The sequence below is a fragment of the Anopheles moucheti genome, chromosome X (genome assembly GCF_943734755.1).
Source record: "Anopheles moucheti chromosome X, idAnoMoucSN_F20_07, whole genome shotgun sequence".
NCBI lineage: Eukaryota > Metazoa > Arthropoda > Insecta > Diptera > Culicidae > Anopheles > Anopheles moucheti.
Window position 1 is genome coordinate 6,577,526 of NC_069142.1, and position 12,090 is coordinate 6,589,615.

The 12,090-nt window shown below is 42.0% G+C and overlaps 1 protein-coding gene across 1 annotated transcript in view; it reads right to left on the reverse strand.

The window, feature by feature from the left end:
• The window catches only part of LOC128306417 (eye-specific diacylglycerol kinase), a 34,826-nt gene that overhangs the window by 13,039 nt on the left and 9,697 nt on the right, over nucleotides 1–12,090 (reverse strand). The window contains exons 3-4 of the mRNA XM_053043936.1: nucleotides 5,837–5,966; nucleotides 2,862–3,065 (exon numbers count right to left, since the gene is read on the reverse strand). Coding sequence (XP_052899896.1) covers nucleotides 2,862–3,065; nucleotides 5,837–5,966 — 334 coding nt within the window. The remainder of the gene's footprint in view (nucleotides 1–2,861; nucleotides 3,066–5,836; nucleotides 5,967–12,090) is intronic.

Here is a 12,090-nt window from a genome sequence, read left to right on the forward strand (position 1 = left end):
TTTACTAAACTCATGCCGTTTCCAACACATTGCCGTTCAGTCAATCAACCATTGGTTCACATACCATCACATGTGAGTTATTAGAAGCAATAACACCAACACTGCCCTTATCAGAATGCGTTTGGTTTTTCAAACGGTTGATAAATATTTTCTCCTGTAAATATTTCATCCCCGTTTGTCGTATTGCCATCTATTGGGTCACGACTCTCTTAACCTCTTTACCATTCGCACCATTCGGAATTGGACCAGAAACGAACAAAAAAAAAATACATGGCAGCTATCCACTGTATCCGGCGTCCACCGGATCATCTCTCATTGCCAATTTCCGCCACGGTAACAGATCACGATTTCGCTAAGGTATTTTCCGGAAAGCTTCCGGTTTTTTTTTCAACATTATCGGTGTGTTTTCGTCGCTGCGCTTGATTGTTTTCCCGTTCTGCGTAGTGGTTGGTCGAAAGAACGGAACTAAATTGGTAGCGATGGTTTAAACACCTGTTGATTGTGTTTGATTGTATGCGCTGGAATGATATCTTTTGTACCATTTTAGAAAAGAAAGTTGCAACAAATCATCGTACAAATCATTTACAGAACATATCTCGAACTTTTTTAGGAAAAGAATGGTATCTTGCGTTTAATTGCCTAGCTGGGACTTATGTCAGTTCGCTAGGCATAGAACAAATCATTTTATGGCAAACACTTCTTACAAGTCTAATCAGGTAAGTGATAGTTTTCTAGAATGTATGACTTAAGAACCACGGAAACAGAAGCACACTTGCATTCAGATTCTTTTGCATTCAATGAAATAAGCAAAATGGCCAACATCTATCCCATCCGCTTAAGATGATTGTGACCGTGAAATTGAAACTTTCAGTGATGGCATGACGTAAGCACGAAAGCAAGATTGTTAGTTTGGTTGATTGCTGGCCGTGAAAGAGCGCCTAGATGGATGCAATTCGTGACACAAAATTAACATATTTGAGCATTTCTTTACAGTGTTGAACTGTTAAAGTATTTAACTGCATTGCACCTAAATCATTGCTTTTCCATGCAAAATAATTTATTTTAATCACAAAACTTCATTTTAAAACTTAGGAAAAAAATGCATTGTGAAACCCTTATCATTATTAATTGCTTTATAATATGTACTTCACAATTGATAACTTCATTTATGTTGTTAAAACCAAACCACTTATTACACTTGTGCTATTGTTAACTTATGTAAAAACAATAATTTAAAAAATTAAAACTTAAAATGCGAAACACAAAGCTACCAAAACCATCTAACACTGTCATGAGCAAACAACTTTCCGCTAATTATAATCACGATCACAAGCAGCAGCAAACACAAGCAGCTAATGGTCAACACGTGTTCCATCCTCACTGGCACTGGCACTACTGGCAGCACGACGAAAACCAACTGTTGCATCGGTTCGCATCGTGCCGACGACGATGCGCTCACTGTGACGGTTCCTATACTAATGACACACGTTTGACATTGCGCCTGCACTAAATAGTGACGCGCACCGTTCCTGTGTGCGTATCGAATCCTGATTTCCCCGATCCTGATCACAGACGTGCGGAGTTGAGTGAGTGTTTCTTGCTTCGTTGCGCTTTGTTTGTTGCCTTGCCTTGTTTGCCACCAAGCTTCGTAAAAGGAACCGAGCAGTAATTGCATTCGGCACTATTTCCGACGTCAGCTTCGTGCAATGTTTTTTCAGCGTTACAAGTAAAATTGCACTGATTGGGTTTCAAAGCCATGTACCGCGAAAACTTTAGCTACCGATGTAGCACGAACGATGTAATATGATTTTTTTTTGTTGAACAGACTGTTTAAAACATGTTAGTTTAAAACTTTTTTTCGATCATTTGTATGAATCTAGTTGTACATGAAAATTCACCTTCATCGTTACTTACTGTCACGATATCGAAATTCTTTCATTCTAATATAACGTATGGCAAACTAGGGAGTTGCATCCAATCGATTTCGTTTTAATTTACGTTTAAACTTATTTTTTGTTATAAATGAGGATAATTTCAAATAGGTTGTCATTTTTAATTTAACCGACAAACGTGGCTTTGAACTTTAGTACAAATAGTCAGCTCATCTTTCTACATCTAAAGCAACGCTGTGACAAATATTATCAATTCACGATAAAATTATACTTTAACATATTAAATTAGTACCCTTTTTGGTTGATTTGATATGGTTTTCATTATAAGTATGATTCGATTTATAAAAATCCCAAACATCTATAAATTTAAAGTAAAATATCAAGTCTACTTTGGGTAGAACATTCTTATTTTAGTGCGATTGTTTATTTGATTTTTTACAGAACACCTTTAACTGCGAAAAAAGCTGGTTTCGTACTGACTTTCTCTATCCTCTTTTATTACACTTAATTTGTCCTAAAGAAAATATTTTATTTGTATTTAACCCGGGAGAGATTCAGTTCAAGTTCAGAACCCTGTGAAACAACCAATATTCATCCGAAAGAATAATTCGTCAACAAAAGCGTAATGCGTATTGCATAACATTAAGGCGCAAAACACAAGCTGGCGTTGATTAGAGCCAAAATCAACGAAGAATCTAATCAAAAAAAGCAATTGCTTTTGATTTAATTTCAAAGAACTCAACAAAACGACAAAAAAATAAATACCAGTGCAATAAGAACAAATCTAATCTCGAAAGGAAGTGCAGCAAATTTGGCTAAGCCGAACAAGGGTTAGTAAAATAAAAGCCAACTGCAGCATAACCACCCGACCGTTCACAATCCCAACGATACCGGTCGGTTGCGCATTTTGCACGCAACCGTCACACACGGTGGTTCGCAACATCTAGAGTCCTTAATGTAGCCACTTACCTTGCCGCACTGCTTGCATTTGCCCTTCTCGGTGCGCCGATGCACCCAATGGTGGGTGGTTTTCGTCTGCTCGCGATACTGGCGCACACCGACGTCACGGAACGTCGGTTTGCACTGCAGCTGGCTACGTTCCATCAGCACCGAGATGCAGCTCGCATGGGAGATGATCTTGCACGCGGCACACTTCATCCGCGGTCCGTGCTTCTAAATCCCGGTTTGTTTTAAATCGGCAATATCGGTGCAGCAGACGAGAATGGAAGAGCAGAAATAAAAGTAAAAACACAAACACACATAAAAATGGAATAGAAACGATTTAATGCTTGTTGTTGAATGCACGGTTTGCTGACGCGTTTATTGGGTTGGCAGTAAAAACGCTGCCTCCTACGGGGCGGGTGGATGACAGGAAGCGGTGAACGATTAACCACAACAGCGCCAAAACCGCGGAAAAAACATTGGCTTGTGCGGTTTACACTTACGGTTTTATTGTTCTGTCAGCTTCATAAACTAGCTATGATAAGAGGTGATGAACTGCTCCGATCAAAACAAGGGAGTTATTAAAAGTTGATCGTTGCAAATACTAGCGGATTCGCGCGCGTCGTCTGGTGTTTTCTTAACATTCGTCAACGAATCCAGCGCCGCAAACAGCAAGCGAAGGCAAAAGGAATAAAACCCAATCGGCTAAGCTGTTAAGATCGAACCCTTCCGGTGCCTTTGCTGGAGCGAATGGGCACATTGTCCTACGGCAGAAAAAAAACACATCACCATTGCTACCGTCGCAAGTAGCAATCATTTTCCCCTGCCTTTGAATTTATCGCCCTATCCGGTGGAACGTCTTGTAAGCAATTTTTAAGCGCATAAAATGCAACCGTTCGTGCTGCGTAGGGGGTTTCAAAGCGTACTGCTTGGTTTCCGGTTTATTTTCGTTTTTTTTTTGCCTTCCACCAAACCGGATTTCCTGCATCTTGGAAGACATCCCGCACGGAAAGTATACCGGTGCAGGCTATTGCGCAATTGTGCTGGAGTCAAGACCGGGCTGGGCGCCCAGCGTGCCAGTCGTAAAAGAGCATTTCAGAAGGTCAACACCAATCACTGTTGACGAGGGCATAGGGTTAGATCGGGCAAAGGGCGGAGGAGTGGAGGGCGGGAAGACGAAGTTTAAGTGTTGGAATTTGCATTTGCTTCAGGGAAACGATCGTAAAAGTTTGACGATAAAACTAGCATCGTAAAAAGCACGAGTGCATCCGAGTGCACCGTTAGTGTTCCTGGTCACGGCACCAACCGTGCAGAACGTGCAACGACCAGTCCTTGGGAAAAGAAAGGATGCTTAGAAAATTAGATCGACAGAAAACACTCGATTGTGTGGGTTCTTTGTGTGAAACCAAATGAAGAAGAGGAAAAAAAAGGCTCAGCTTACTGGTAACAGTTTCCGGTCCGGTATCAAATAAACAAGCCGAGAAACGGCCCGAGAATGGTAAGAAGCGTACGGTATTTTTATATGCCATTGTTATCTGAACCCTTTCAAGGAAATGATTCGTTTAGCTCCTAACCAAGCCTGCTTTCTTTAGGACTTTCTCATTTTCTCATATGCGTACAACACTAAACGAGCTTGTTTGATGCGTATGGCATTTGCAATGGCCGAATAATAGTCACAAACAGTAAGCGATAGCATTAGCGATCCGAATCATTTCAGCTTGTTAAAATCGATGAATATACATACAGGACATATGTCACGCTATTCGGAGCGGTTATCAGAATTGCCGTGGAACAATATCCAAGGCTTATGAATAATCATCAGCGCGATTGGTTGCGATACCCTCCACCCATCTGCATATGTTGTTTTCATAATAAAGCTTTGAAAACATCTACACTAAATTCTATAAAACATTGCACTATTCATAATTGTGATGAAATATCTGTTCCAATACTGTATTTGTCATTCCATACGCCAATTTCTGGCATATCCCAAAGTGTAAAAATAGCATTTGTTCTGAAACGCTGATTGTTAACGATTCCGTCTCCCAGAAACAGAACAAAATTCCCGCAGCACAAACGGAAAATGGCAGTTTGATTTGGTAAAATATCAAATTGCTTTTGTGAACACGAAACCCATCAGTCGAGATGTAGTTGAAAGGGCATGTTTTCCACAAATATGCAACCCACGGACGATCAGTAACCGCTGGCTAGCAACCGCACCGGTGGTTGTTTGCAGTAGTTTGATTAATTTTGTTAACTGATACACGCGAGCATAACAAATTCAGGAAATCGATTATGCACTCACCAGCATTACGTCTGTCTCATTTGCGAATTGGAAGTTATAATTATTTCGGGTCCGGTAATGTATGCAGGCAAATCGGTAAATTATTACAGAAAGCCTAAAAAGTGCTCGTGCAATACGTTTGCATACATGTAGGCGTACGAATTGTGCTAGGGCCAGATCACTGTTTGAGCTGCAACTTAAACTGATGTAAATAATGCAATTTTTTAAGTATTGACACAATGAAAATTCGTTAGTTGTTTGTTGAAAGTAAATTATGTTTAAAATCGTATAAAAGTTTTATAAGATAAGTTTACTAAACTAAGACTAAAAGTTTTATAAGCTAGAACAACTGAATTTTAAAATGGGAACTAATTAAGTGAATTAAATAATAAACAATTTAATGTAAAACAAATGAATTGGTGAGAAAAAATGCACCGCTTTATAATATAATAATCTGCTTATGGTGTGCGATTTTAATTGAAAAAGGTTATCGCCTTAGCTCAAGCCTAGCCGAATTTTTACGCCTGTATCTATGCAACCGTAATCACAAAATCACATTATTGTCATTCCCTAATCCCTTTTGTGTGTGTTACAAGACGGCTTTCAAATATTTCGGGTCGTGTATTACACTTTCGTTGGTTGAGTGATGTTTCAAATGTATTGCATACCGACAGGTGCTGTTACCCATTACACAGCCGAAAATAGCAAGCAAGCTTACCGTGCAATCGTTATCACCGACATAGCAGCAGTCGCCGGAAACGGAAGTTGGCACCCAGAGATGATCGCCGGAGACGGCATTTTCGCTCCAGTCGGGAGTGCAACGTATCTGGCGTCCGTGTGGGTCACCGCTGAAAAGAATACGGGGTAAAGTATAATGATTAATCACATAAAGATACAGTGAGCAACAGGCCCATTTTCGCATTGTACAGTAGGATCCATTATGACTTTTTTTGGTGAAATGAATGTGATAAGGAAATAAATAAGAAATACAAAAATTAGGTACAACACTCCAGCCAGTGAATATTTGCAACACACGCCGCCAGTATACCTGCGCAATCGCTGCGCTACCAGCGAACGGTCACGCACACGAATCGCCCGTCGGCGTCCGGGCCAGGAGCTGCTTTTTCCGAACGGTTCCACACCCGCGCTTTGCGGCCAGTAGGTGTACCGGCCGCTGGCAGAGATTTTTCGCACCCGCCAGCCATCCGTCGCACCGCCGGTAACGGACGACTTACGGTGCCGTCCCGCGACCGTGGGAAACGTACCGAACGAACAACGCCGCCCGGGATAGCTGGCGCTGCGGCCGTACGTTGGCCGGCAGTAATTACGCGACGGTCGTCTTATTCTTACCGCCGGCGAAACGTTCCATCCGCAGCAGCCGCAGCAGGACATTTGTGCCAGTCGGTCACGCGTGCGGTGCAACCATCGGCGAAGATGGGGCCGGGAGCGCATTCGGGCGGATGGCCTATCGGGATGCCCGATACGCAGCACACACGCCATGCACAGCAGGGAGGCGGTTGATTGCAGGACCATTTTTCGGCGGTGTACGCTTTTTGGTTTTGGCTTTCAACTGAATTTCACTATCGAATGGTGTTTCGATATTACTAAACACTATATCTTCATTTCACAGTTGTTGGTGTGATGTATATTAAGGAATCCTTTTTTCTTTTCAGTAGGCACACTTGTTAAATAGTTCAATTTATACCTATAAAGCACAATAATCGATAGATTTTTGCACAGATTTTTGTCAAGGCACAACGTAAAAACTTTTTTTTTACAAAGGAAACACAGGAAACAATTGGTAAAAAATATCGAAAATGGTCTAGTTTTTTGTTAAATAATCGCCATTTGCAAGAAATGTTAAGAATGTGGCCAGGGAAGCTGCAGCAAGTATACGCAAACCGCTGCTCAAAGACCAAATGAGCTTCGACGGGTCACAATTGGTCAATATTTGGTGGGACCAGCTGGGTGATGTGTATTATGAGTTTGCTAACATCTAACGAAACCATGTTTAATTTTTTTTCCAGTATTTAAAATACATTGCATCTTTTTATTTAATAATTAGCATTTGAAGAAAATTAAATTGAAAATTAAAACTTATTTATTTATCTCTCGCAAATGAGAAATTTATACCCCGATTAGTCCCATATTCACCATCCAATTATTACTTTTGTCATTCGTTATTTGTGCTCTAAGCTGAACACAAAAAGGCGGACAGCAGTTTTCAAAGTAATAAAATAGTCCGCCTATCAGTGGCGAAACCTTGTATGCACAAAATCCAATTTGTGGTTAGGTTTACGGTGTGGTAGCTAATTATTTTTCAACGCAGAAATAATTTGCATCTGATGCGTTGAGCTTACGATTCGGACAGGTCAGCGTATTGATTTAAATCACAGTATCAGCCACCAACGCACCTCATCACGCATAGCGCTAACCACCAAACCATACGGGATGGTTTTTTTTTTTCTATCATATCACTCACAACCGATGCCAGCCGAACCCGTATATATGCAGCACTACTTGGATGGGTTCGGATGGGGTTAAAAAAATAGTTAGCGTTTCGAATAATAACCTTTTGCACGATTTGCATAAAGCACTACAGAAACCTTCTTTTGTTTTGTCGAATATGAATTCCTATCAGCATCGCGTGGATGGTCGTTCTGATGTTAAAATGCCCAACGCTGGCTGTAAAAATCTACATCAATCAAACCCGATAATAAGGGGATGTAAATTCCGGTCATGTTTGTTAATGTTCTCCATTAACCCTAACCGTCCGTGTGGGGTGGTGTATATTAAAGGTGACGAAAATAAAAAAAAATCAAACCCCCCGTTTCAACAACGAGATGTGAGAGTGATGTGTGGAACGATTGGCTGCAAATGAGAATGTGGTTCACCACTGTACGCACGTATTACCGATTGAGCGCTTAGTTAAAGCCGTTCGGTAATTTAGGTCATTTCGTGCATAAGCGCCTGCATCGCTGCAACATTGATGCTATGTGGGTATATATATATATATATATTTCACCCGCAATGGCCGTCGCAGTGGCTTGATGAAGCGATAAATATTTATTCGTGACCTTTTCGATGGTGTACCGTGCAAACAGTCAAGGTTCTGGCAAGTGTACATTAATCTCATAAGGCTTCGGTGTACAACTGGTCAAACACAGAGTTTTGTGGCAAGGTACTCCTTCCCAATTTCACCGCAACGTTCGCCAACTCCAACGCAACTTACTGCTGCTTGCGATGAAATTATTTCTATGCGAATGTTTACATGTCCCGCTAGGACATCCGTGCCGTACCCGCACAAACACACTGCAAGTGCAAAAGGCAAAAAGGGATATATCATACAGCATATGCGGTATTTGCATACAGCGTGTTCGACGACAAAGTTTTAGCATCGCTACGAACTCGACCCGGCTTTTCATACGCGAAACTGGACACCGAAAACACGGACGATATTTATTAACCGACCCGCGGGCAAATGTTTTCACCGAACCAAGCAAACGTGCATTATGTTTCCGGCATTTTGTAACTTTTCCCTTGCACTATTGATAGACTGCCGAGCGAGGCACCCGGTAGTGTTCGGCCCACACCTGCATTATGCGCACGCTGCCACGGTCGCGAAAGTAACACACCAAAACGGCTTCAATGTGGACACACCGGTGTGCGACTTGAGCAGTGGCCCGCGGTAAACTACCGGGACCGATGACAACAGCAGGCACGCAACGACTGCTGTTTACCCAATCGCCATAATAGAGATTGCACACCAGTTGATGGTTGTGGGGTGCTGGTGCTGGTTTTTGTTTGCCGTCTTTGTTCGTCCATTTATTTATTTTGTTCCAGATATTCTGTAGTTCCCTAAACCGCACGAGACAAATACGACCGGGAGTCGGTAAATTGTCTTTCCGCACCGTGGCATTCCTCCGGAACCGTGCTAATGCCGTACAGGTAAACATCGCTCAACACACGCGGCACGAATGCGTGCTGCTTATCTTATCTATCCCCTTCCGGTTGCTCCGCACGGTGTTGCAGTTTCAGGTGCAGGAGTTTGGGCGATACCGATGCTCGGGAAAACAACCGCGACAACTATTTCCATGTGGTTTCATCGACACAACCAGATGCGCAATGCGAATGTAACGCTTCCCTGGAACTACTTCGATTTAAGCGACTGATAGCAACCAATTGAGACTGCACTTTCGGTTGCGCACTGCAAAAGCATTTCCATATCACTCGTATCACACAGAATGCAAAATGTAACGTGGAAGAGAAATTCGCGCTTGAGTTTTCCAAGTTGCCGAGTTCTGGAGAATTCTGCACAATTCATGTTCAGTATTTCCAATCATAATATCATCAAAAACCGCAAGAATCCTAGAGTTGTGAACCTCAAGCGATTCAAAAAAGAGAATTGCTGTAGCTGCACCAGTTTTGAAGATACCAGCGCTCTCTGTTGGATATGAATAGTGGGTCTCATTTTATATCTGCCATGAGCTTTCAACAATGTCAAGTGGACCAACACGTGCGGGCGATTAGATGGGAAGCCATTTTGTATCATTACTGAATTACAAAAAAACATAACTAGCAATGATTCATCACTTGAAGTCTAACTCATCTTCTGACATCTTATGGTACAATCTCTTGGTTTGTTTTCCTTAATGAAATTGAAATAAGTAACACCACTTCAAACCCTGTATTGAGAAATGACAATACCGAAAGGGGTGACTAAGAAATAATTGCTCTACACCTCCCAAAAACACAACGAACGCTAATCCAAACACAGACCAAGCGCTCGCTCTAGCTGGAACAAGTGGAGCTCAAACAAACAAACAATAATATCACGCCGTTTAGCAGCAGCCAGAGCAATACAGGCACGCACACGATTCCCCACACGTTTCACACACGGTGAATGACGTCCGCTAAGGTGTGGAGTCTGCGACCGAGACACTCTGCTAGCGTAACAGCAAGAAGAAGAAGAAAAAACACACACACGCACGCACGTCATGCACACGGGCAAACAAGATGGTGAACCGCTGGGTACGACACACCACACGACGGAGATTGTACTGACGGTTTGACACCGTGGTACGTTGCAACGATACAACGTTCAGCGCCAGTGAGTGACGGGCCCCGAGTAGCTCACGTTCGATGATCTTCCACGATCGGTGCTGCTCTCGTACAACATTTCCTTTCATTTTGTTTGTGTTTATTTCTTTTTAAACCGAATCACCATCACCCCCAACGCTAGCGGATGAGTGGATCTCTCCGGTTACGGTCAACTCACTTTTGACGTAATTGATGTCATTCGACCAGCTAGCGTTAGCACAAACACACCTTGCTCACCCATACGACTAACGAGCCGTACGCAACAACTTTTTATCACAGACTGCGCGGAATGTGCGCAGAATATGTGCAAATAGTTTAGATAAGAATCATCACAGGTGTGTGTTACTGTGGCCAAATATTAGAATGCCTGTGGATGACATCAGTCAGAGAGCTGAGTCTTAGCCAGTTCTTTGATTTGATTGCTCACATTTAGGTGGCGTGGTTAATAGATACGTGGAGTAGGCGGTCGCCTTAGCATAGTTAATTTATAGCACAAAATCTATTTGTTCTAAAATCCATACGATTGGAGATCATCACCGCGAAATCGTTGATCTAAACTAAAAAAAAGAGCATGATAAAAGATGCTTGAAGAAATCAAGTATGCATTGCTATAAAAACAATGTATTTAGTGCAGAACCTATCATAGTAGTCTTGCTAAAACATTGTTGGCGATATCGTGCGTGCGGAAAGTGGTCTCGTTTTTTTGCATTGAAAACTCAGCTTGTTTCGGAAAAAATAGTGAGTGTTTTGTGGTGTTGTATCTCTATAATCGCCTACAGGCTATCAAATTGTGCCTGTGGAGCACGTAGTGTGTTTCATACTGATGTAAAAAAATTCCATACAAACCAGCTGTTTTTAGATTTCCGATACCAGGAGAGCATCCACGGAAGAGGTAGCACCTTGTACAGCAATTTTGCTCCAAAAATCGCGTGAAGGTATGCAATGTATAAACGCAAATTTTCCTGTTAGTCCTGAAAAATTTCTTTAAAAACTACCAGTTTCCGAATGTATAATACCAGAAGAGCATCCACGGAAGAGGTAGCACCTGGTACTGCGCCGTAAGGTATGCAATGTTTATACACTAACCTTGCAACCAACTTGCCTTGCACAACACATGTTGCGCAACATATGTTGCATACCATCTGGCATGCAACATATGTCGCGCAACATATGTTGCGCAACATCTGGCGTGCAACAACTTGGGATTGCAACTACCGGGAAGCGCGTGATTTGTGCTTGCTCGGCTGGTATCGGAAATCTGAATATAGCTGGTTTGTATGGAAAGTTTATGTTTAAACATTGCATACCTTTCGGCGCAGTACCAGGTGCTACCTTTTCCGTGGATGCTCTCCTGGTATTGGAAATCTGAAAACAGCTGGTTTTGTATAGAATTTCGTACAATAACTTGACTTGAAATTTCAACACAATATCTTGACCTAGCATTTTTGTTTTCAAATGCTAAAAGCTATGCAAATCTAACGGGCTGTGCATAACACAAATTATTATTATTATATAAAATTTGCGTTGTTTGCTATTAAATGCGTTGTTTTCCGCCCTGGGCCTCCAAGGGGATTGATCCTCCACTGGTCACAGCTATTGAACGGTTGAACGGATAATTGTAGTCAGCCTAATTGTGTCCCTGTTATACTCTCTATAGAGGGCCCTAAATAATAAGACGTTTAGATACGTTGACAGCGACAGTTATGTTTCACAACAACGGGAGAAAGCTCACGCTACTCGAGCAGTACTAACATGGGTGTTCCGTGAATTGATACTGTGTGCCTCCTCATATCGAACTTCCGAATTTGAAGCTTCTCAACTCCCGCAAAAGATAGTCAAACTCTTCGATCAGATAGTGTAAACCGGTCGTGA